This window comes from Epinephelus fuscoguttatus, linkage group LG21, assembly GCF_011397635.1.
Source record: "Epinephelus fuscoguttatus linkage group LG21, E.fuscoguttatus.final_Chr_v1".
NCBI classification, from domain to species: domain Eukaryota; kingdom Metazoa; phylum Chordata; class Actinopteri; order Perciformes; family Serranidae; genus Epinephelus; species Epinephelus fuscoguttatus.
This window is the reverse complement of record NC_064772.1, coordinates 103,817-128,063: the sequence shown is the minus strand read 5'-3', so window position 1 is coordinate 128,063 and position 24,247 is coordinate 103,817. Positions and strand designations below refer to the sequence as shown.

The window sequence follows — 24,247 nt, the reverse complement described above, 5'->3', positions numbered from 1 at the left end:
AGTTCAGGAAAATTGCCACGGGGAGGAGAGTGGTTTCAGTTTTGTGTAAGTTGTTATTCATGGCCTCTCCTGACAGCCTATGCCACATAAAACATCAGTGGGAGAAGGACTTAGGTGTCGCTATGACAAATTCTCAGTAGGAATCCATTTTGAGAAACACAACTGCATCTTCTAAATGTGTGAGATATAAAACCATCCAATTTAAAGTTTTGTCTGGCAAGTGTTTTTTTTTTACCATTGATGTGGTTTTGTCGTGGTCTTTTTGTAATAATTATGTGAGTGTTGGCTGTTGTATGTATCTGTTTGGAAATTGTCAATAATAATAAAAAAAAAAAACTTCCTGTTTTTCATTACCTGAAGCATTTCTTACACTTATTTTACTTTAATAGGCACAGTGTGGATCATTGGTGACAGCTATGTCCAGCGTGGTTCCCAGAGAGCTGCAGAGACCTTGGGAAGCAACCTCAGCATGCTGGGCATCCGTGTCTGGTGGTTTGGCTGGGGTGGACTGCAGTGGAGAGGCCTTCTCTCCTTCTTTTCCCACTCCCTGCGAGGAAGAGCAGTGCCAGATGTCCTCATCATCCACTGTGGTGGCAATGACGTGGGGAAGGTCAGCAGTGTCAAGCTGGTCAGCATGATAAAGGAGGAGAAGACAGGAGAGGACGCTGGCGTTGGTTTGTTTGCCGCTTCTCTGTCACTAAACTAGTGTTTTACTAACACGTTTCAAGTCATTTTATGACTAGTTTTTAGATTTTTCCCTGCTTGCCTACAAGTTTTTACTCCTGGATTATTTGCACGGATTCACGGCTGTCACAACGAAACCTACATGCTGCCATCGCCTTCAACGCCAGCTGTTTGTTGCCATTCTCTCCACCGGGGTCTAACACTCTGTTCTTCTGGTGCTGGGAGGTATTCCAATGGGACAGTTTTGCTGCTGTCTCAGTTTGGTTTGGCCTCGTTGCCTAGGACTACTACCCTTCCCGGCCAGCTTCAATGCTATTGACCACCTGGCTAGTCCTCCAGCTCGGTGCATGGCTAACAACAACTAGCGCTAGGCTAACTCCACCAGCACCCGGCCTGATGCTGAAATATTCCACCTCGCAGCTGCTGAGTTTCAAGAGCTCCATTGCTCCAATGTGTGTCACAGCCATCAGACAGCACGGATTTCCATGCTGACCCCGTTATATCCACTGAAGTGCCCAGAAAAAGTTAATCTATTCTCAGCATGGTCCTGCTACGATTCCTTCCATCTGATCCCCAGCTGAACGCGTCGCACCTCTACGACGTCATCGGAAGGCTGGCGCACTAGGGATTTGTAGCAGCTACCGCTGCTATCCGCAAGATCACAGCGCTAGGCGAAATGGAAGAAATGGACTGGATCACACTGTGCTACGGAGTTTGCAGAGACTTCCACCACCAGCTCTGTCTCCTGTCACTATGGAACTGTTCAACACACAAGCCCTCAACAAGAAATCCCTCCTCATCCATGAACATATTCTGGAAAAAAGGCTTGACTTTATGTGTCTAGTTGAAATGTGGTACAAACCAGGGGACCACCTTCTGCTGAATGAAGTCTGCCCCCCTGGCTATAACTACATGGAGAGAGCCCACAGCTCAGGCCGAGGTGGTGGTCTACTCATCATTCATTGGGCTGAACTGGAACTCTCTCCTTTGCCGATGCCTGACCTTACCTCCATGGAGTGTCTAGCTTTCAAATGCAAACCTCCATACTCCATGACAGTGCTTCTCATATACCGACCCCCAAGCCAAACCCATTATTCCTCCCTGAAATACATGATCTACTGACATCACTCTGCACCATGTCAACCAATATTGTCATCATTGGCGATATTAATATCCATGTTGGCAACCCCACCTGTCCTTTTGCAACAGAGTTTCTGAGTCTGCTTGAATGTCTTGGTCCGCAGAAACATGTCGAGGTCCCCACCCACAACAGGGGCTACACCCTAGATCTGGTCATTACTGACTCAGCCCTCATCAAGAGCCTAGAGGTATATGATCTGGGGGTGTCCGACCATAAGGTGGTCTCAATGGACTTGACATTTCTGCTGCCCTCCACTAGACCTAAGTGTCATATGTCCTTCAGGAATTTAAAATGCACCAATTCTGTTGACATGACCACAGACCTCCAACGTATCACCGTCCCAGCCTCTGCAAACATGGATGAACTAGTGGAGCACTATAATACATCGCTGAGCAATATTCTTGACCTTCATGCCCCTGTCAAGACACGTGAGGTCAGGCTTGAACACTCTGCCCCCTGGTTCACACAGGAACTGTGGAAAATGAAAATGGCTGGCCGCGCCCTGGAATGTCGACTCAGACACACTGGGCTCACTGTTCACAAACTGGCCTTCTGTGAACATCAAAGAGCCTACTCCAAGACCCTCAAAGATGCTCGGTCACAATTCTGCTCCAACCTAATCAATAATAACACTGGCAACTCTAAAAGGCTTTTCTCTACAATAAATCATCTCCTGAAACCACAACCGTCTTCCCCCACTCAAGCTACAGATGAGTGATGCAACAACTTCATTGACTTCTTCAGATCCAAAGTCGACAACATCTACTCTCTGATGCCCAGCTCCTCCTCTCTGTTTGCCCCTGCCTCCAACCCCTCGATGGGGAGGTTGCCATCCCTCCCATGCTTCTCTGAAGTTCCCATTCCAACCACTCTGCTCAAATCATACATCCCCATCCTCAGTCCAATCATCACCCAGGCTGTAAACCTTTCCTTGCAAACTGGTTGCGTCCCACCTGCTTTCAAAGTTGCAGTCATCCGACCCTTCCTTAAGAAACCCACCCTGGACCCCCTGGATCACAAACTACAGGCCTATTTCAAACCTCGCCTTTCTGTCCAAGGTACTATAGAAATCAGTTGCCTCCCAGCTTCAGGACTACCTCAAACATAACAACCTGTTTGAAAAATTTCAGTCAGGTCTCGCTCAGCCCACAGCACCGAAACAGTTTTGCGTAGGGTGACAAATGACCTACTAATGGCAGCTGATGCAGGATCTCCATAACTCCTCATTCTCTTGGACCTGACAGCAGCATTTGACACTGTGGACCATACCATTCTACTGGAGCCCCTTCCGAACACCACTGGACTGTCTGACCATGCACTGCAGTGGTTTCAGTCCTACCTCTCAGACAGGAAGGAATATGTCTCGCTGGGAGGATGCAAGTCCAGGCTGCTCCCTGTCATCTGTGGTGTTCCGCAGGGGTCAGTTTTGGCCCCCTCCTTTTCATCACCTACATGCTCCCCCTCAGTCGTCTCATCAGCAGACATGGGATGTCATTGTTATGCTGATGACACACAACATCAAAACTGCCCCAAACCCCTCTGCAGCCCTGTCATCCCTCACCACCTGTCTCGAGTAGATAAAGGCATGGATGAACAATAACTTTGTCCAACTGAACAGCAATAAAACAGAAGCACTTCGCATTGGCACCCCACACCAGGTTCAGTCTTCACCCATATCCCAATTTACCTTTTATGGCCAGCCCATCCCTCTCTCCTCCTCAGTTACAAATCTGGGGGTTCGGTTTGACCCCCCTTGACCTTCAATGACCCTATAAAACACCTGTGCAAGAACTCATTCTACCATCTTCACAACATCTCCAGACTCTGCCCCACTTTAACCCTCCCAGATGCAGAGAAGCTAGTCCATACCTTTATCTCCTGGAGACTGGACTATTGCAACGGACTCTTCATCGGGATTCTTGACAAGAACATTCAGAAGCTGCAATACATCCAGAACAGCGCTGCCAGGGTCCTGATGAGAGTCCGTAAACACAAGCACATAACCCCCATTCTACACTCATTGCACTGGCTCCCTGTCTCATCCCGGATCAATTTCAAAATTCTGTAGCTCACCCACAAATGCATCAGTGGACACGCACTCCCCTACCTACAAGATCTAATCACTCCACAATCCTCCACCTGCACCCTCAGATCTGCAGGCAGCCTACTCCTCCAAGTCCCCAGCACCAAGCTCTGCACCATGGGAGACCGAGCCTTCTGCTCGGCCGATTGTGGAACAACCTCCCTCTCCAGCTGAGGGCTGTACAGAGCCTGGACTCTTTTAAAAAAGGCCTGAAAACCTTTTTATTCAAAAAGGCCTTTGACTGTTAATTTGAGATAATTATAGTGTTTTTTGTTTTGATTTGTTTTTCATATGTTTTTTTTTCATACGTTTTTATTATGCATTTAACCAGTAGCACTTTGAGATCCAAGGATGAAAAGTGCAAATTAAATCTACTACTACTACTATTATTATTATTATTATTATTATTATTATTATTATTATTACCTGCACCAGCTTCACCTCCAGCATTAAGATAATATTTTCTTTACTGGCCCAAAGGTGCAGGTGGGAGGCTGGTGGCAATCCAGCAAAGATTGATAAGGCCAGGAAATTTAACAGTATTATGGCTACATTTGTTCATAGTTTAAATGGTGCCATAATTGAGCAGTCTCACATCAGACATGACAGTCCTGGGCTATTTTTGAAACATGGAGTTCATTTCACACCTAGGGGAATTTATATGTTTTTAAGTAAATTAGTTAATTGTCTTAAAGACCACCTCCAAACGCAGTGGCCTGCTTACAGTTGGTAGTGTCACTGCTTTTGAATTTGTTAGGGCTTAATATAGCCCAGGCTGTCATGGCTAATGTTGAGTTTTTTATATTCTTTATTTGTTAAAAAAAAAAACAAAAAAAAAAAACAAAAAAAACATCTGTAGCCATAACACTGTTGCCATCTCTGCTCTTCCTCATCCCTACAATACCACCCTTTATCCCCTTTCCCCCTACCACCCCATGTACTCTGCAGCTCTCTGGGCCCATGCTGGGCATGGCTGTTACCACTTTCACAGGCTCAGTCTGTTTTGACTTAAGGGGTGTTTTTTTTTTGTTTTTTTTTTTTTTTTTGCTGTTACGTCCTTTTATTTAAAACATTCAGTTCATCTAGAACTTGTTTAAAATTTCAATAAATTCTATTTATATTTGCACTCCTTTTGTCTTTATTACTAAATGAATGTTGTATTTCACAATCAAATATGACTGTCAATTGAAAGGACAAGCAAATCATCCACTACAGATAAAACAAAGCATTAATGTTTAACATTGTCACTGACAATAATTAAGCAGTCCATTTCTGTGGGGGCCTGATTATTTTAAATTTGTACTTGAAGATAACTAAGCACCTTACACCCAGCAGCAGAGCCTGAGAAGATTTTGGAGAGTACCCTTTGTACAAAAGGTCATCCCTCTGTGCATGTTTCCCTCCTATATATCTCCTTTGCCTAATCACGCGCTGATCATGTGCCGTGCATGTGAACTCAGATATCCCACACTGCCTATGTCCGTGAACGCCTCAAAGATGTGTAGGTCAGTTCAGAGCGTGGAGACATCAGATGAACGTTTCTGCAGTGTGTGCGTCCATAAAACCGTGAGTTGATGTTATTTCATGTTTATGTTACACTCTGCTGATGTTTATATTATCCATATTTTGCCGACTTATAGGTTAATTCTATCTGTTTACATGATGTGATGCAGAGCTAGCCGCTAGCTGGTAATAGCCTGAGAGATTTGTGTTACTGCATTTTGTAGACTATTTCTGTGTATTTTGGTCACTAATTTCTGTCATTTATATACATTGCACACTGAATGCTTATGGCTTAGTGAGTGTCTGTCATTCATATGTTGCACAGTTTGAATGCTTATTCAGTGCTGCTAATTAATGATTGTTAGCTCAACATGAGCTCAACGTGAAAACATTAAGATGCCATTAATAACTATTATATGTTGTTAAAGGTTTTAATCACCACTGTATTTCCAATCATCACAGGAAACTGATGAATGACAGCTTTCAAAAAATGTGCTTTTAGTCTAAACTAAATTTTGACTGATCCATTTTATTTAAGAAAAATTATAACTATTACACAAGCAACAGTTTAATAAAATAAAGTTAAATCTTGCATTCATGAAAACATCCATATTAAAAGGTTACAAAAAGTACACATGAAATAAATCAAAAGATTTGTAACAGTAATTATAAAACCGATGGATTAGGACCCAGTGTCATAATTAGCAAAATCTTAATTTCTTGTGAAACAACCTCTTTACTGTGGAGTAAACATCACATTGGCCTAGGCATTTTAACTTTCCTTAAATGTCCTACATGAGAGAAAGATGACAGGTTTAAAACACAGGTAAAAAACATTGACTACAGCCTGTTTTGGTTAAAAGCCCACTCACCACCAAAATGATCTTATTGCTGAGTAAGTGGCTGTCATTCATAAAATAGTTTTGTGTTTAAGTTCTGTAGATATTCAGCTTTATATTTGAATGTGATTTTAAATTTAACAGCGCACTACCAAGACAACTGGAGTATGAATGTACAGTACGCAATTCATCCACATTAAAGTAATTGTTGCTGTTAAAAGGATATTCAACTGTTCTCAAAGCTCACTGCCACTGTGGAATCATGCTATGTTCGGCTGTCTCATTTTGAGAATATTTTTTTCCATTGGTTCTTCACAGACTGTATGTGGGGAAAAAAGTAGTAATTCTCACTATGATAAAGGGTCTTTGCATAAAAGGCACTAAAATTTTAACGTTGGTAAATACATGTCATGTTCCTTGATTGATAAAATCCTCATTTGGCCTTTTGCATCAGGGGAACACTAAACTGCACTGGTGTGTTAATAATTTCACCTCATCAGTAACAGTTCAGAGCAAGCTGTGCCCTAATTGAGTACTTAGTAATGTATGAAAATTAGTAATATATGTAATGCATTTAAATGTATTATGGTCAATAATTCATCATTTTGAACTAATAAGTTTCTTGACTCTGTGAGGTACTGTATGAAAAAAGGTGTCTTCATCCTGGAGTCAGTGCTGAAGTGATGACTCTCAAAGTGTTCACTGCACAGATGGAAGTCTTGTTGGGAGTCCAGTTCTGTCCTCTCCTGTTGAGTGTCCACTGGTCCAGTCTTTCTGGGTCACCTAGAGGAAAACTTTACACAGAGAAATAGATAATAAAGTAATATATGTGTTAGGTTACCTACTTCACAGACTCTTTTACATGCAAACAATACAACTTAAATTACTTCAATGTTCAACAGATCATAATCAATTTATTTTAGCAAAAAAAAAGGTGGTGGAGTCATCACAGTCCTCATATTCTATGTATTATTTATTGTTGTGTAGCTACAGGCCTATATCCTACACTTATTTTCTTAATATTTTTCATGTGACAGTCAAATGTCACATTAGGTTTTTTTTTAATTACGTTACACACCTTATTGTAATTTCACACGGTTTGCCACTTTTTAATTTACACACACAGAATATGAGGACTGTGATGACTCCACCACCTTTTTTTTTTGCTAAAATAAATTGATTATGATCTGTTGAACATTGAAGTAATTTAAGTTGTATTGTTTGCATGTAAAAGAGTCTGTGAAGTAGGTAACCTAACACATATATTACTTTACAAGTATTGCCTTAATGTTATGTTAACGTTACATTGCTCATATGACAAATTTAACATTATCATTGCAAAACGTTAGCTAACTAAAGTGGTGGACCTTTATTTTCAAACCTCACACAGACGCCTTCTGTTCAAAATATTATCTCCCTAAATGCCTAAATCCTAACACTTCTCTGTTAGGTTCTGACTTCAATGCATCCCGGATTGGCGTCTTGCTCGAAGGCTAACCGTTAGCTGGCTAGTTAGCTAGTTAACGAGCTAAGCTTGTTTTGTATTGTATTGTCTGTTGCTCTGTAACTTGATGCGGATTTTGCTGCTGTGATACAGGTCACACTTGAAAATGAGACCTTTGGTCTCAATGTGATTTTACATGTCCTAAATAAAGGCTCAATAATCATGATAATAAGCTGACAAGCTAGGTGGTGACCGCAGACACCGATACCCGCTAATTAGTGCTAACATTTAAACATAAATAAAATAATACTAGAACTTCCGAATTTCACTTACCGAAAAAACTGGAGCACAGACTTCCTGGATGGTCAATTAATCGAACAGCAAGCCATAATACAATATTTGCTTTAAAAAAATATCCAAAAGACACAAACACGGCTAAGAGGACAGATTCACTGGCTTGAACATGGACGCGAATTAGCTGAAACGACACCGAGCAGACAGACAGTGGCTACGTAACATGCTAGTTAGCCACCCGTGATGGTGCCATCTGTCACCGTTTTTTGTACCAGGCTGTAAACATGTTTATTTCTACTGTAAAGTTGAGCATTTTAACATGGGGGTCTATGGGGATTGACTTGCTTCTGTTTCACCACATTGCCATTTCCCCCCCTTGTTTTGTCATTTATAAGGTGGATGTTGTGGGTCCAGCTCGGACCTCGGGTCCAGTCCGGGAGTCGAGACACTCTGTGTCAGTTCCATGGGTGCGGAGCTGGTCCAAGGGAACAAGCGGGGCGTGCTCCCCGGAGACCCGCACCACCGAGACACAGAGCCAGGAGATGCGGAATGTTTTGCCACCACCATAGAGGCTGGCTCTTGCTGTTTCTGTAGGTACACATTTCCTGGGGACACCTGCACATCTTGGCCACGCCCCCTCCATTGTGATTGGCTAAAGCGCAGCATCGTACAACCCCCCCCCCCAGTCGTCTTTCACAAAGGGCTGCCGACAGATTCTACAATGTAAATTGCAGAATCTGTCTTGAGAGATTACTGATATCCACACCCAAACTGCATCCACACACCCCTCTGGTTACACTACTCTTACATAATCTTATACCGCATACACGCATCCATACATTACCCCCACTAATTTGCACCCTCGGTTTATTTGTAGCAACCCTTTTCACCCCTTATTATTTAAATACAATATTTGCTTTTTTGTGGCTGTGGCCAGGTTTTGCCGACTCAGTGGTTACTCTTAAATAGCTTTCATGTTCCTGTGCATAGATGGGAGACTGACAGAGGGCCATCTCTGTAGCACTCTATCCAGTCCAGAGCCCTGTCGTGATGTCTCGACTCTTAGGATACTCTGACGACGCGATGTTAAGATACCTCTTGGATCTGATGAGTCTGACTATCTGACGCCACCTCTCAGGTGGGCTTTGGCTATGATGGAGAGCTGGAGAGCTAGTTGGACACTAAGTCTATCTTTACAGTTAGATCAGTAATCACACGATGTTGTTTCAATTGTTATCAGCTGTGTCATTAGATAAAGCTACCTCCAGATCCTTTTGAGTGTTCATTTCTTCCAGGTTGTGGTATGAATGTGCATAGACCTCCAGCACTTTAGCATGGAAGAGCATCTCCACTGTGATGAAGTCTGTGAAAATCCTCTGTGAAAACAAAGCAATGGTTTTGTCAGGGGGATATTAATGTTTTAACTGCCGAAGGATGTTTGTGTAAGTGCGTAAGTGTGAGACTGACTTTGATATCCTCTAGCTTCTGTCTCTGGAAGTCTGTGATGGTCTCCTCCAGTTGTCTGATGTTGCGCTGGGCATTGTTGGAAGCCTTCTGAGCATTTACTTCTGCCTGTCAATTAACATACAATACAATACAATACAATACACAAAGCTTTACCTTACAGTCAGTATGAGCTGCTTGAAGGGTTGGTAATGTGATGATATTGAGAAGAAAATATGAAAAACATGTACATTACCTGGGACTGAAAGGTTTTGTCAAGAAAATATTCTCAAGTATGTAATATATTTTTACAAACATATTCAACCTATCTATTTTTATGGCGTTATTTATTCATGAGGTATTTGGTCATGAGGTTAGGGCATTTTCCTTATATTAATAAGACATCCATCCACCCAGCAGCTTATGTCGACATCTTGATGCCAAATCAGAAAAAAAGAAGAAAAAATTAGTATCAGGTATTAAAGGGAAAACTTTATCCTGATAACAACATTTTTCAGTTTTTAACAAGATACCTTTATGTCATAACAGGATATTTTCACATTATAACAAGAACCTTTAATTGTTAAAACAATACTATCTGTCTTATAAAATATTTTATGTTATAAGTGATCACTTATAATGTGAAAGGTTTCATGTTCTAATAGTCCAGGGGCCAAGGGGCTAATTTTCATAAATTGGTATCACTTAAAGGGACTAAACAATTTTGGTATTTTTGACTTTATCTATGTCTCTAGTTTACATTTTAGTATGATAGACCTGCCTATGTAGTAGCTTAATAAAAAGTTTTGGATGATCTTTGGGTCCTCCCCAAAACTGAAAACAGTCAAAATTGAGGCTTCTCCAAAAGGGACAGTATCTGCCTTATCACACGAATCTCGGGAAATAATTATCAGAATGTCACCAAATTTGGACTGAATGTTCACAGACAGTTGCTGCACACAGTGTAGCAAAGATTTCATCAGTACCTTGCTCCTTTTAAAAAATGTATACACCTAAACACACATGAATTACAGGCGGACATAGTAAAGCAATAAAAAATCCAAAAGGCAAATAAGCCAATCACCCCAAAATTGCATTTATATGTGCCAAACAATGTCATCTTATCATAAAAGTAGGTTATTAGATTATTCACCTCACCATCTGATGTCACCAGCCCCTGACAGGTAACTAGTGCAGCCAGAACTTCAAACAGATAAATAGAATGCGGCCCTATTAGTACAGGGGCTAAAGGGATCGTTTTCACAACTTGGTAGGCCCCTATCACCCACGGGGACCCAACAATTTTGGCATTTTTATCACTCTACAGGTCTCTAGTTTATATTTTGGTATGATAGCCCTGCCTATCTAGTAGCTTAATTATAGTTATCACTCTGTAAACAAACTTACACCCGTGTAGGCAAAACACTACAAATAGAGCGAAAAATTAACTAATAGATATCCCCATGTAACTTGCCCAGTTGATCACTCATATTAAGACAAGTATTTTTTGTATTACAAATTTTCTGAAATATTTTATTTAAATATGCACCAATTTTGTTAATGAAGACAATCAAAAGGAGGAGAAATTGATTACGCAGTTACTGTGCTAACACTCAGTGTTACTGTAGCCAACAGTAGGCCTACTAGCACTCAGAGCTGCCCAGTTGCTATTTGACCCATAACAAAGGGAGGCAAAGGGAGTGCTACTGCTTGCCTAAGGCGGAGTCCCAGGCTAGCAGAAGGAAGGAGGTGCCTTATTTCTCCATTGTAGCCCGTCCTAAAATAGAGGGGCCCACCTGCTACCCTCATCCTAGCTAACACTACTACAGAGCTACTATACTGAAATTGAATGTCAGCGAGCATGGAGAGACAGCAATGGCAGACTCTGAAGAGACAGGAGCTGTGGCTGGTGAGTCCTTAAAACAGAGGGAGAGATGGCATAAGGCAGAGCACAGAGATAATCAATCAATCAATTTTATCAATCTTATTTATAAAGCCCAATATCACAAATCACAATTTGCCTCATATGGCTTTACAGCATACGACATCCCTCTGTCCTTTGGTCCTTTGGACCCTCACTGCAGATAAGGAAAAACTCCCCCCAAAAAAACCCTTTAACGGGGAAAAAAAACGGTAAAAACCTCAGGAGGAGCAAATGAGGAGGGATCCCTCTTCCAGGATGGACAGACGTGCAATAGATGTTGTACAGAACAGATCAACATAATAAATTAACAGTAATCCATATGACACAATGAGACAGCTCCTCCGAGAACCGTTACCTTATCGTGGTGGAGGAGTTTGAGTGCCCTAATGACCCTTGGAGCTATGCTGTCGGGGGCACTTTCCCATGGCAGATTGGTTCTGGGCGAAGGGTCAGACGAAGAACGGTTCAAAAGACCCTTCATGATGGATACAAACAAGGACACGTGTACCCGGCCCAGAGGGTTACCGGGTACACGTGGAGCCAGGCCTGGGGTTGGGGCCTGTGGGCGAGCGCCTGGTGGTCGGGCCTTCACCCATGGGGTCCGGCCGGGCCCGGCCCGAACCAGCTACATGGGCTCGTCCCCCTGCAGGCCCACCACCCGCAGAGGGATCCAGAAGGGTTCAGTGCAATGTGGATTGGGCAGCAGACCAAGGCGGGGCCTTGGCAGTCCAATCCTCGGTTACAGAAGTTGGCTCTTGGGACATGGAATGTCACCTCTCTGGCGGGGAAGGAGCCGGAGCTTGTGGAAGAGGTTGAGCACTACCGGCTAGATATAGTCGGCCTCACCTCGACACATAGTTCCAGCTCTGGAACCCTAGTCCTTGAGAGGTGTTGGACTCTCTCCTTCGCTGGAGTTGCTCAGGGTGAGAGGCGGAGGGCCGGGGTGGGCTTTCTGATAGCCCCCACACTCTCTGCCTGTACGTTGGGGTTTACCCCGGTAGACGAAAGGGTTGCTTCCCTGCGCCTTCGGGTCAGGGAACGGGTCCTGACTGTTGCCTGTGCTTATGCGCTGAACAACAGTTCAGATTACTCGCCCTTTTTGGAGTCCCTGGGACGGGTGCTGGACAGTGCCCTGACTGGGTACTCCATTGTTCTGCTGGGGGACTTCAACGCTCATGTGGGCAATGACAGCGGGACCTGGAGGGGTGTGACTGGGAGGAACGGCCTGCCCGATCTGAACCCGAGTGGTGTTCAATTATTGGACTTCTGTGCAGGTCGCAGTTTGGCCATAACTAACACCATGTTCAAACATAAGGATGTCCATCGGTGCACGTGGCACCAGGACAACCTAGGTCGCAGGTCAATGATCGACTTTATAGTCGTATTATTTGACCTGCGGCCATATGTTCTGGACACTCGGGTGAAGAGAGGAGCAGAGCTGTCAACTGATCACCACCTGGTGGTGAGTTGGATCAGATGGTGGGGGAAGACGCCGCACAGACCTGGCAGGCCCAAATGAACAGTGAGGGTCTGCTGGGAATGCCTGGTGGAAGAACCTGTCCAGATGATCTTCAACTCCCACCTCCGGGAGAGCTTCGACCACGTCCCGAGGGCAGAGGGGGACATTGAGTCCGAATGGGCCTTGTTCCGCTCTGCCATTGTCGAGGCAGTGGTAGTGAGCTGTGGCCGCAAGGCTGCTGGGGCCAGTCGCGGCAGTAATCCCTGAACCCGCTGGTGGACACCAGAGGTGAGGGGAGCCGTCAGGCTGAAGAAGGAGGCCTACAGAGCATGGTTGGTCTGTGGGTCTCCGGAAGCAGCTAACAGGTACTGGCAGGCCAAGCGGAGCGCAGCGGTGGCAGTCATGGAGGCAAAAACTCGGGCGTGGGAGGAGTTCGGTGAGGCCATGGAGGAAGACTATCGATCGGCTCCAAAGAGGTTCTGGCAAACCGTCCGGTGCCTCGGGGGGGAAGGCGGCAACTTGCTCACACTGTTTACAGTTGGGACGGGGAGCTGCTGACGTCAACTGGGGACATTGTTGGGCGGTTGAAGGAATACTTTGAGGAGCTCCTCAATCCCACCAACATGTATTCCAGTGAGGAAACAGAGAGGGGGGTCTCGGGGGCAGGTCGTCCAATTTCTGGGGCAGAAGTTGCTGAGGTAGTGAAACAACTCCGAGGCAGCGGAGCCCCGGGGGTGGATGAGATTCGTCCTGGATATCTCAAGGCTCTGGATGTTGTAGGGCTGTCCTGGCTGACACGCCTCTGCAACATTGCGTGGACATCGGGGGCAGTGCCTCTGGAGTGGCAGACCGGGGTGGTGGTCCCCATTTTCAAGAAAGGGGACCAGAGGGTGTGTTCCAACTACAAGGGGATCACACTCCTCAGCCTACCCGGTAAGGTCTACTCCAGGGTGCTAGAGAGGAGGGTCCGGTCGATAGTTGAACCTCAGATTGAGGAGGAGCAATGTGGTTTTCGTCCCGGATGAAACCGTGGACCAGCTCTTTACCCTCACCAGGGTGCTGGAGGGGGCATGGGAGTTTGCCCAACTAGTCCACATGTGTTATGTGGATTTGGAGAAGGCTTACGACTGTGTCCCCAGGGGCATCCTGTGGGGGGTGCTCCGGGAGTATGGGGTTGGTGGCCCCTTGCTAAAGGCCATCCAGTCCCGGTACCGAAGGAGCATGAGTCTGGTTCGCATGGCTGGCAGTAAGTCGGACCTGTTCCCGGTGAGGGCTGGACTCCACCAGGGCTGCCCTTTGTCACCGGTTCTGTTCATAACTTTCATGGACAGAATTTGTAGGCACAGCCGAGTGGTGGAGGGTGTCAGGTTCAGTGATGGAAGGATCTCGTCCCTGCTTTTTGCGGATGACGTGGTCCTCCTAGCTCCATCGAACAGTGACCTCCAGCTCTCGCTGGGACTGTTCGCAGCCGAGTGTGAAGCGGCTGGGATGAGAATCAGCACCTCCAAGTCTGAGGCCATTGTCCTCAGCTGGAAAAGGGTGGATTGCCCACTCCAGGTCGGGGGGGAGGTCCTTCCTCAGGTGGAGGAGTTTAAGTATCTTGGGATCTTGTTCACGAGTGAGGGTAGGATGGAGCAGGAGATTGACAGCTGGATTGGGGCGGCATCAGCAGTGATGCAGGCGCTTAACCGGTCCGTTGTGGTGAAGAGGGAGCTTAGCCAGAAAGCGAAGCTCTTGATTTATCGGTCGATCTATGTTCCAACCCTCACCTATGGTCTCGAGCTCTGGGTAGTGACTGAAAGAATGAGATCGCGAGTACAAGCGGCCGAAATGAGTTTTCTCTGCAGGGTGGCTGGGCTCAGCCTTAGGGATAGGGTGAGGAGCTCAGACATCCGGGAGGGACTCGGAGTAGAGCCGCTGCTCCTCCACATCGAGAGGAGCCAGTTGAGGTAGTTCGGGCATCTGGTAAGGATGCCTTCCGGACGCCTCCCTTGGGAGGTGTTTCGGGTGTGTCCAACCGGGAGGAGACCTCAGGGCCGCCCCAGAACACGCTGGAGGGACTACATCACCCGGCTGGCCTGGGAACGCCTCGGGGTTCCCGTGGAAGAGCTGATGGAAGTTGCTGGGGAGAGGACTGTCTGGGCGTTGTAGTGTAAAAAGACAATTCCTGATCAAGTAGAATGGTTACACTGCACAGGTGATTAAGAAAACAAAGCCATGTGACCATCACATAACCATGTTTAACGTATAAGTTCTTATAATACTGAGTGTGGTGCATCTATATGTGTTAAAACATTGATATACATTGATATACACGTCAAAGTATTCATAATAGAAGTTCACATTGTATCCATATACTAAAGCACACACGCATTCAAGTGTAACCTATCATGCTTTGTGTAATGATAACACACACACACATTCAAATGTTTGTATTATCTAGTGCACATTAAAGGTTCATATTGCATGAGAGCACATAAGGGCACAAGGGGCTGCATAAAGAAAGTCCCTAAAATTCACGTTTTTTTAAAAATAAAGTGAAAGTGAATCCGGAGCTAAGGGTGGAAAACTTGGGGAATTCCAGGCTCCAAGCGAAAGTATTACACCATTAAAAATGGGCCTGCTCATGATTGGACAAAAAGAAAAAGGTGTCCACCAATAGAATTGGGTTAAAGTGGGATGGATTAGCAAAAAGAGGTGGAGACTCCACCCAGTCTCCACCAGCATAAAAGCAGATGAGCTGAGAAGTGGTTTTCAGTCCAGCTCTGGGGCTTGACTCGATGAGTTGTATGTGTTAAGCTTGTGAACACATTAAACTCGATTGCATCGGATTCTGCCTGTCTCCAGTGTTTTCTTGAGTGCTGTTTAGTTGAATCCAAGGTACCAGACTGACACCTGAGGACAATTGAGAAGCATCGTTGAGGACAAGGTCGGGAGCCTACAGGCCCACTTCCAGGCACCGATTTTTGCCCCTTCAGGTTGGCGAGCGCAGCCAGGAGGGAAGGAGGGTCGGAGCCAGAGACCGGGAGCACTGGGCTGTGCGCCAGACACACAGGTGGCCACCAAATAAGGTAAGCAGAGCTTTTTTCTGTCTAAACCAGGTGTGTCTGGGGTGCAGTGCTGGGAGCCACCCAGGTCAAAGGTATTTGACAAACTCCTCTCCTAAAGAACCTAATTATGATGAATTGATTAAATCTAATTATGATGAATTGATTAACGTAATTGTGACAGATTGATTAAATTGAAAAAAATGGAAAATAGTTAAACATATTACAAAAAAGGCAACTAACATCACTGGAGATGGTTGGGTCTGCTGCAACAGGTGTGATCGTGGTGCGGAAAGAGAGAATGTGTGTGTGCTGAATGTATGGAACACAAGTAATAAGATAGTTAAGGCATTTAAAGTATTTAAAGTATTAAGAAAAAGTACATGACAAAAGACCTGTAAGAGTTAAAACAGGAAAAGAGATACAAAAACCGGTAAATGAGAGCTGAAAAAGAAAAAGCAGAGTAAAAGAGAAAATAGAGATACATAAAACCATATCCGTGGATACCACTGCCTATCCTTTCGGCACACCTTTAAGCTTGTAGGGGCAGGTGTGCTGTGTTGGACGGCAGGACTGCACGGGCGGATATAGGGTTACAGAGACATAAAAAGCTTCTGTGGATACTGCTGTTTAAAGGGCGATCTCTCAGTCAAGAGAGCGGGGGAGTCACCATAGATAAACAGGTCTGAACGGGCAGAATGCTGGAAAAGAGTTGAAAAAAGGCCTAAGAGACAAAGGAAAAAGAGAAAACAAAAAAAAATAGCTAACAGATCGATCAAAGTGTACAAAATGTGTAAAAATCCTTAACTGTAAATCATAAAGTTGTTGTGCATATACTGTAACATATTTAGAAGTGTCAAGTAAACAGTAGTGAACGTGATATAATCTGCCTAAAAAGTTATGCATGAAGTGTTGTATAAAGTATTGTAAATATGGTAAAGTGTTAAACAAAATGTAACTGTAAAAAGACTGACAAATCATTGGGAGACTGACTTAACAGAGAGTACGAAGGGAGGGGGTGAGGAACACAGCCAGCAGTGAGGAATACAGTCAGCAGTAAGGAATGCAGCCAGAACAGGGGAATTAACTAATAAATCAAACTGTTGTAGAAGACTTTGAGGTGGGCTCAGAGAGAAATACAGAGCATCTAAAAATAGATGGAAGAGGGAGAGATTGTTGAAGACGAGATTTGGGAAGAAGAATATTGTCTGACTGAGAGCCCTATAGAATATAAAGGAATACGTACACATTTTTGGTTGGAACGAACCTACTTAGATAATGAGGGGGTAGAGCATTGGCAAAGCGAGCAAGAGATTAAACAAAAACTTTGGCAGATCACTAAGTTCGTTAACCTAAAAGAAGTAAAAGAACAGTTTCCAGGTGCCCCATGGGAAGAGATTTTGCGTAGACTGTGGATTCCCTATTCACTAAACTTTCTATTACAGACCTTGTGTGACAAATATAAGGACGGGCCAGTAGCTTAACCCCTGTTCCACTAGGGGATGGGTCACACAAGTTAGAGTACAATCCATTCAAAGAAAAGAAATATAAAACTGCCATAACAGTAGGGAAAATCATAGTACTAATACGTACAAAAGAGACAGATGAGATACCAGAGATCCCAAGAGCCAGTGAGGTAAAACAGGGATTCATGGGGGCCAATCAGGAAAAGATGGAAAAGAGGGTCTTAACCCCAGTGGAGCTAGTAATGAGACAGCACCCAAACAGGGCTAAAAGCATCCAACATTGTGTAGCAAAGTGGCATAAAAGAACATCGGGAAAGAATCGCTGGCCCCTGGAGGGTACTTTCAATCTGGCATGCTGTGATGAAGTGGAGACAGAATTGAGGCATAAAGAAGCTCATGACACTAAAACGAGCTACAAGCTAAAAAACAAAAGAGCCAAAGAAAGGGAGGTGCTGGGATGGTTTAAACAGGCTGGTGCAAAAATGATGGTGCAGCAGGAAGAGAAGGAAAAAGAACAGCAGGATCAGGAAGAGATGACGCCTGCAGCCCCTGTGACACCTACAGCACCACCTCTACCCACACCACCACCGCCCCCATACCCACAAGATCTAACACAGTCAGCAATAGGACAATATCCACTCTGGCAGTCAAAGGACATGGAAATAGAGGATCAGGTACAAGGGAAATTTACAGTGACCTTGACCAAGAATACCAAAAATACCAAACAGAAACCCAACAGGAAGGGACTACAGGAGCCTCGACGAAAACTAAAATTGGAAATGGAGCCTCCCTCAGAAACTGAGAGCACTGATGGATCGACAGACGATGAGGAGGATGAACAAACTGATGAGTATGAGACAGACAAGTCTCTTAAGGTGCCCCACGACTGGATGAATAACACCTGCTATCAGACCACAGACATGGAGGTGATAGAACGGCTCAGTGACAAGGAGACCCCTCCCACTAAAGAGCGGGCTCTGCCCCAAGGACAGAGTGAGAATGGGTGGCAGAGACGACTGAAAAAGGGAAGACTCGAAAAACACCGACCCTACCACTCTAGCTTCTTAAGTCTTCCAACTGAGAAAAACCAATTTCCTGCAGAAGAAATACAGGAACAGAAAAGGGAGAGACAGGCGCGACGACCCAGGCGCCACAGTGACTTGGACGAACAAGAGTTGGAAAGGCTGCTCGAGGCAGAATATCAGCTGTCAAAGAAGCACCATCGCAGACACTCAGCTACTGTCGACCCACCACCGGGTCCAAGCGATGCAGTAAGGTCCATGCAGGCCGACAGAAGCGGACACAGTCAAGAAAATGGTACTGCAGCAGGGCTGTCATCACATAACAACAGCCATGAGGACCTGTTTCAAACATGGCAGGAAATGATAAAACAAAAAGATCAGAGGATAGACCAAATGAGCCAGAGCATAAAGGCCCTAGAAGAAGACCTTAAACTACCCCAGCACCCCCAACGAGGGGAAAAGGAACTTCAAGCCAGCCCTAACACTGAGCACATTACTCTGACACTCAGAGGCATGATGGAATCCAGTAAGACACCACCTCAGAAGGTACAGGCAGTCAGACTGGCAGCTGATAGCAAGGGGCGGAGCCATAAAGGCATGGAACTGAGGGGTGGGAAGGTACTTGACAGACCCCCAAGCCCATCGGATTCTGATTATGAGGAGTCAGACGGCACATCTATGTGCCCTATTGTGACTAAGTCTAGTGGAAGAAAACAGTATGAGCCCTGGCCCTTTATGGACATGATAGGGCTAGCAGAACGCCTGCCCGTGCTTACAGATGGAGCTGACAAGTGGATCATGGCTTTGGAAGAAATCACAGCTGGCATACAGTTGGCGGCCGGAGACATCAAAGCCTTACTCACTTACATGGCAGGAAAACAAGTCACCCAGGAGATCTTTACAGATGCACAGTCGCATGGAGCTATTGGATCTAATTCACATGATTGGCTGGGCTTCGGAGGCTAGCATGTGGAGGCAATTAAGGGTCCCTCTAAGTTCCTACACAGCTTCCAGAAAAGGTGGAAAGAAGAGACAGTGGAAGCATGGAATGCCAATAAAACAACTCAGAGTCTATTTAAAATGATGGTGAAAAAGGCTATGCCAGAAGAGGTACAATGCTGCTTGGAGGGCGTTGTAGGATTGATGAAAATGGACTGGCCATTGTTTTCAGAACACATTGTCCATCATGTGGAGCTCTACAGAAAAAACAAAAAGAAAATAGAAGAGGATAATAAACAACTGGCCAACAAGCTGACACAACTACAGCTGGGAGAATTGAGCAAGCTGGTTAAAAAGGAGAAAGAAAAAGAAAAAACTAAGGTTCAAGCCCCTCTGGTTACAGCAACCCAAACACCTCACCAGGCGACACAGCCACAAGTGCCCCTGCAGTCAAGTCCTTCTGACCCCAACGCAGCAGGGACAGTCACCCCAGCCAGCGCTACACATCACCATTATTATTACCAACAAACACCAAGAGGTGGCAGTGGCCAACGACCCCTCAGAGGGCAGGGCCGAGGCAGAGGACGAGGAGATCCAGCATTTACAACACTTCGGGGAGGCTGGAAAGGGGGCAGAAATTACATACCAGGCAACCAGCATGTCTATCAGGACTTATCCAATCAGCAACCAGGACCGCCCCACATGGGCGCAAGCTATCCAGGAGCCAATCAGGCTCCACCTGATAACCTCTGTTGGGGGTGTGGTCAACCAGGCCACATATGGGCCCAATGCCCTAGTAATCCATGGGAAGGTCCAGCACAAAACTGGCCCAGTGGTGAACAAGGACGCCCCTGGTAGGGGTGCCCAGAGGAGCCTGAGGGGGAACTGATGTCACCAGCTATATCACTACAGTCACATGATGAACCCATCATACCTGTTGTCATCCATGAGCGTGAGTACCCGTTTATGGTAGACACAGGAGCCACATACTCATGCATTGGAAAAGAAGGCTCCAGCTTCCCCCTCTCTAAGTCATCAATAAAGACAATAGGCTTCTCTGGTAAATCACAGGTCATACCACTAACTGAGCCTGTTCCAATGCTCATTGCAGGCAGAGTCATATGTGCACCTTTGCTATATTCAGCCCACACTCCAGTAAACCTGCTTGGAAGAGACATTCTGTGCCCATTAAAAGCAAAAATCATGCGCACTCAAGATGGACTGTATCTGGACTTCCCAGATGAACCCCCACAAAACATGATGGCACAACTACCTCAAGATGCAATAGGAAAGCAACAAGCTCTTGCCTATTGGCTCCAAATGACACCACAAGAGTCAAATCTCAGACAAAAATGGACTGAATGGGAGGTGTGGATTCGTATGCATTATGACACAGCACACACCCCCACTCTGCCACTGCATTTCACACTCATGTATGACAGAGATCAGACTCATGTAGATTATCAGGAATGTTGGGATGCAGTCAGTACAAGGTACAAGGTCTGCTCCCTTCAGCCTTCTCTCTCTTGCTCCAGCTGTTTAACAGCTGCACACCTCTTTCTGGACCAGCCCAGAGGCCCAGACCCTTGCTCCATAGCCCAAACCACTAAAGGGAGGGCAATTGATCATGGACTCTCTTGCAAACACAAGGTTTGCAACAAGCTTTCCAGCAACAAGGAACTAAGTGAGTTAGCACCCAGCGTCTAACTCTACTAAACCCTGAGCGACCAGCTTCCTCAGAGTTTCACCTTTGGAACAAAGAACCCAACAAAGACTGCACCTGGAACCATCTTCCCAGCCTTCTTCTGCCGGCTAACAAAGCAGCACACCACCAAGTGACTCTTTCTCCCATCCACTCAAGGATCGGTAATGTAACAACTGGGCATAGCTTATCACAGCTTTACAGGCTAAGCAAGACTGTTTAACTTGTTGTATGTGATTTGATGCTGTTTATTGAGTTATTGTTGTGATAGTTTCCAGTCAGGTCATTGTTTAGTTGGCTTCACCAAAGCTATCCAGGCCGTTTGCAACACAAATCACATTGACATAGACTCATTAACAAATAGGCTTTCAACAGAGCTACACCGAAACAGGCATCTCAAAGTTCCCGCTTCTTTTCCTTTGTCTTTGTCCTGACCACACGGTCAGACAAACACCTCCCCCTGAAGCCAGCCTTGATTCGGCCATTTTGGTAGTTCTCTGTTGTCAGCCATTTTGTTTTGTAGGCTAAACGGCTCCTTGATCACCATACCCTCCTTTGTCTTTCTTTCTCTTCTTTCTCTCTCTCACACACACACAACACACATATACACACCAAGCTTGTATATAGTTCGTTAGAATTTGTGTGTTTTGGTTTGCTTTGCTAGTTTGTGAATAAATATAATTCTTTGGAGTCATACCTGCCGTCTGTTTAATGTTGCACAAGAGTGAATGAATAGTCAACCTCTGCTGCGTCAAGAACTCTGAGATCCTCCAGGCGTTACTGTTAATTTTGGTTGTTGTCATTAATTTAATTATTAATCAAAACTCCAAATTAATAGTTTAGCGTATTTTACGAGACTGATATCTTTAACTGGTCAGGGGTTTCAGCACTTTAGGCCATAATCTTAAGCTCATGAAGCTGTTGCCAAAAAAATAGTTTCTATCCTCCCCATTCATGTTTGCAAGTGCGACACCTTGTGGGCCATCGCAATCTTAGGATTTAAGGACTTTTCCCATTGACTTGAATTGGTAAGTCCCGAATTTCAAGATCTTGCAAATATGGCCCAAGTTAGATGCTAGGAATGGGTGAAGTTCACTAAGTGGCCACCAGGTGGTGACATAGCACCAAAAGGGAGTCCATAAATACAAGTTTCGAAGCCGTGATTACAAGGACAGTTACATCCTTCTTGCGCTTCCACCTGCGCCTCCACCTGTCACCGCACCTCATCCTGCACCTCAACCTGGACCTTCATCTGCCACCATACCTGTGGAGAAACTCCCAGATGTGGTAAGCACTCTAGACTTACATATCCAGATTTATGAGGGACCCATCCATCATTTTTGCGTATTCCATTTAATTTTTCTCTTTTTAACAATAGGAAAGCAGGACATCAATCTGGACAGATGACCTAAAAAATGGCATCAGAAAAGCCAAGGACATGGTAAATATTGTGGTATTTACTATGAAAAATATGTCGTGGAAATTATTCATGTAATTAAGATGGATTGTGTTTGACCTTTAGATTGCTGACATTCTGAGCCAGGATGAGGAGCTTTTGAAGAAGTGTGCACTCCTTAATATGAAAATGAAAACCGTCTCCAAGTTGATTGCAGACCTCCAGACTGAAGACTCCAGGGAGACTGAAGACATTTAATGTTTTATATTTGTTATTTGTATTGTTATGAAAATGAATAAATTGTTCATTATTTGAAAAAGCAATATATTTTGATAATGTTAAGTTATTTGTTGCTTGTTTTAAAGGGTGTTTTTTTAATAATGTTTTTGATCATAAATACTCTCAAATGTTCAAAATGAAATCTGTTGTTTTATTTCATCTAGTAAAAAGTAAATACAGAATATATAGGGGGAACATTTCTCTCTCTTAACATTACGGCTTTTCACAGGGGAAGTTTATGAGGCTTCTGCCCAACCTCCGAGTGTCAGTTTTCCTCCTTGTCCACACACCGCCAGAGAACCAGTGGGAGAGGTTTGTTTCCTTTTAAATAAGGCTTCGAAATTTGTATATACAAACTCCTCAGGTCAGAGTGGCGGGCAGGTTCCCCAGAGGGTTAAGCCTAGGGGGTCTGAGTGAAAGGCAGCCGCCCTAGAACATACAACATGGGACTGTGGGGATTGGGGGAGGCTGCTTGGGGGCTTAGTGACAGAAGTCAAAGTCCATAAATACAAGTTTCGAGGTCGTAATTATAACGACACAAACCGTCAACCTCTGGTTCTCTACATAGCTGACAGCGGGCACTCAGAGATGGGTAGGGGCATCACAAACATCCCCTCTCCCTCTGGTTCTCGGGTGGTGTACTTTGGTCACCATGACTAAGTGCCGCGTATGAGCTAAAGTCCATAAATACAATTTCCAAAGCCGTAATTATAAGGACCTTTCTGTCCTTCTTGAGTAGCAGGTCTGAAGAACAGCGTGGGGCCCCAGAGCACAGCCTGGGGATGGGGTCCTTGCAAGAGACTGATTGGGGGCTGATGACTAAAGTCCATAAATACAAGAGTCAAAGCCGGAATTATAAGGACCTGAGTGATGTGTACATGGAGTTACCCAGGAATGAAGCACTCTCTGTGGGATCAATGGCTCCACATTCACCCCCTCTTTCCCTGGAACTTTACCCAGGATTGGAGCACTCTCTGTAGGATGAATAGCTCCACATTCACCCCCTCTATCCCTGGATCTTTACCCATGATTGGAGCACTCTCTGTGAGATGAATAGCTCCACATTCACCCCCTCTATCCCTGGACCTTTACCCAGGATCGGAGCACTTTGTGTCGGGTACATGGCTCCACTTTCTTCCCCATCTATCCCTGGAACTTTACCCAGGATTGGAGCACTCTCTGTGGGATAAATAGCTACACATTCACCCCGTCTATCCCAGGAACTTTACCCAGGATTGGAGCACTTTGTGTCGGGTACATGGCTCCACTTTCTCCCCCATCTATCCCTGGAACTCTACCAAGGATTGGAGCACCCTCTGTGGGATAAATAGCTACACATTCACCCCGTCTATCCCAGGAACTTTACCCAGGATTGGAGCACTTTGTGTCGGGTACATGGCTCCACTTTCTCCCCCATCTATCCCTGGAACTTTACCCAGGATTGGAGCACTCTCTGTGGGATAAATGGCTCCACATTCACCCCCTTCCCCTGGTTCTCTGCTTATAATCCTGGCTTCCAAACTTGTATTTATTGACTCTGGCTCCCTAGCAACAGCCCCTTAGAAGCCTCCAGCAAGCCCCA

The 24,247-nt window shown here is 45.1% G+C and overlaps 1 protein-coding gene and 1 long non-coding RNA gene across 2 annotated transcripts in view; one reads left to right on the top strand and one right to left on the bottom strand.

Moving 5' to 3' along the window:
• LOC125881595 (CBY1-interacting BAR domain-containing protein 2-like) overlaps positions 1-24,247 on the bottom strand; it is a 62,013-nt gene that overhangs the window by 24,794 nt on the left and 12,972 nt on the right. Inside the window, exons 5-7 of the mRNA XM_049564781.1 lie at positions 9,688-9,693; positions 9,456-9,560; positions 9,251-9,364 (exon numbers count right to left, since the gene is read on the bottom strand). Of these exons, the coding sequence (XP_049420738.1) occupies positions 9,251-9,364; positions 9,456-9,560; positions 9,688-9,693 (225 nt within the window). The remainder of the gene's footprint in view (positions 1-9,250; positions 9,365-9,455; positions 9,561-9,687; positions 9,694-24,247) is intronic.
• The window catches only part of LOC125881597 (uncharacterized), a 31,319-nt gene continuing 12,241 nt past the window's right edge, over positions 5,170-24,247 (top strand). Inside the window, exons 1-2 of the long non-coding RNA XR_007448247.1 lie at positions 5,170-5,474; positions 8,384-8,578. This is a non-coding gene — a long non-coding RNA (uncharacterized LOC125881597). The remainder of the gene's footprint in view (positions 5,475-8,383; positions 8,579-24,247) is intronic.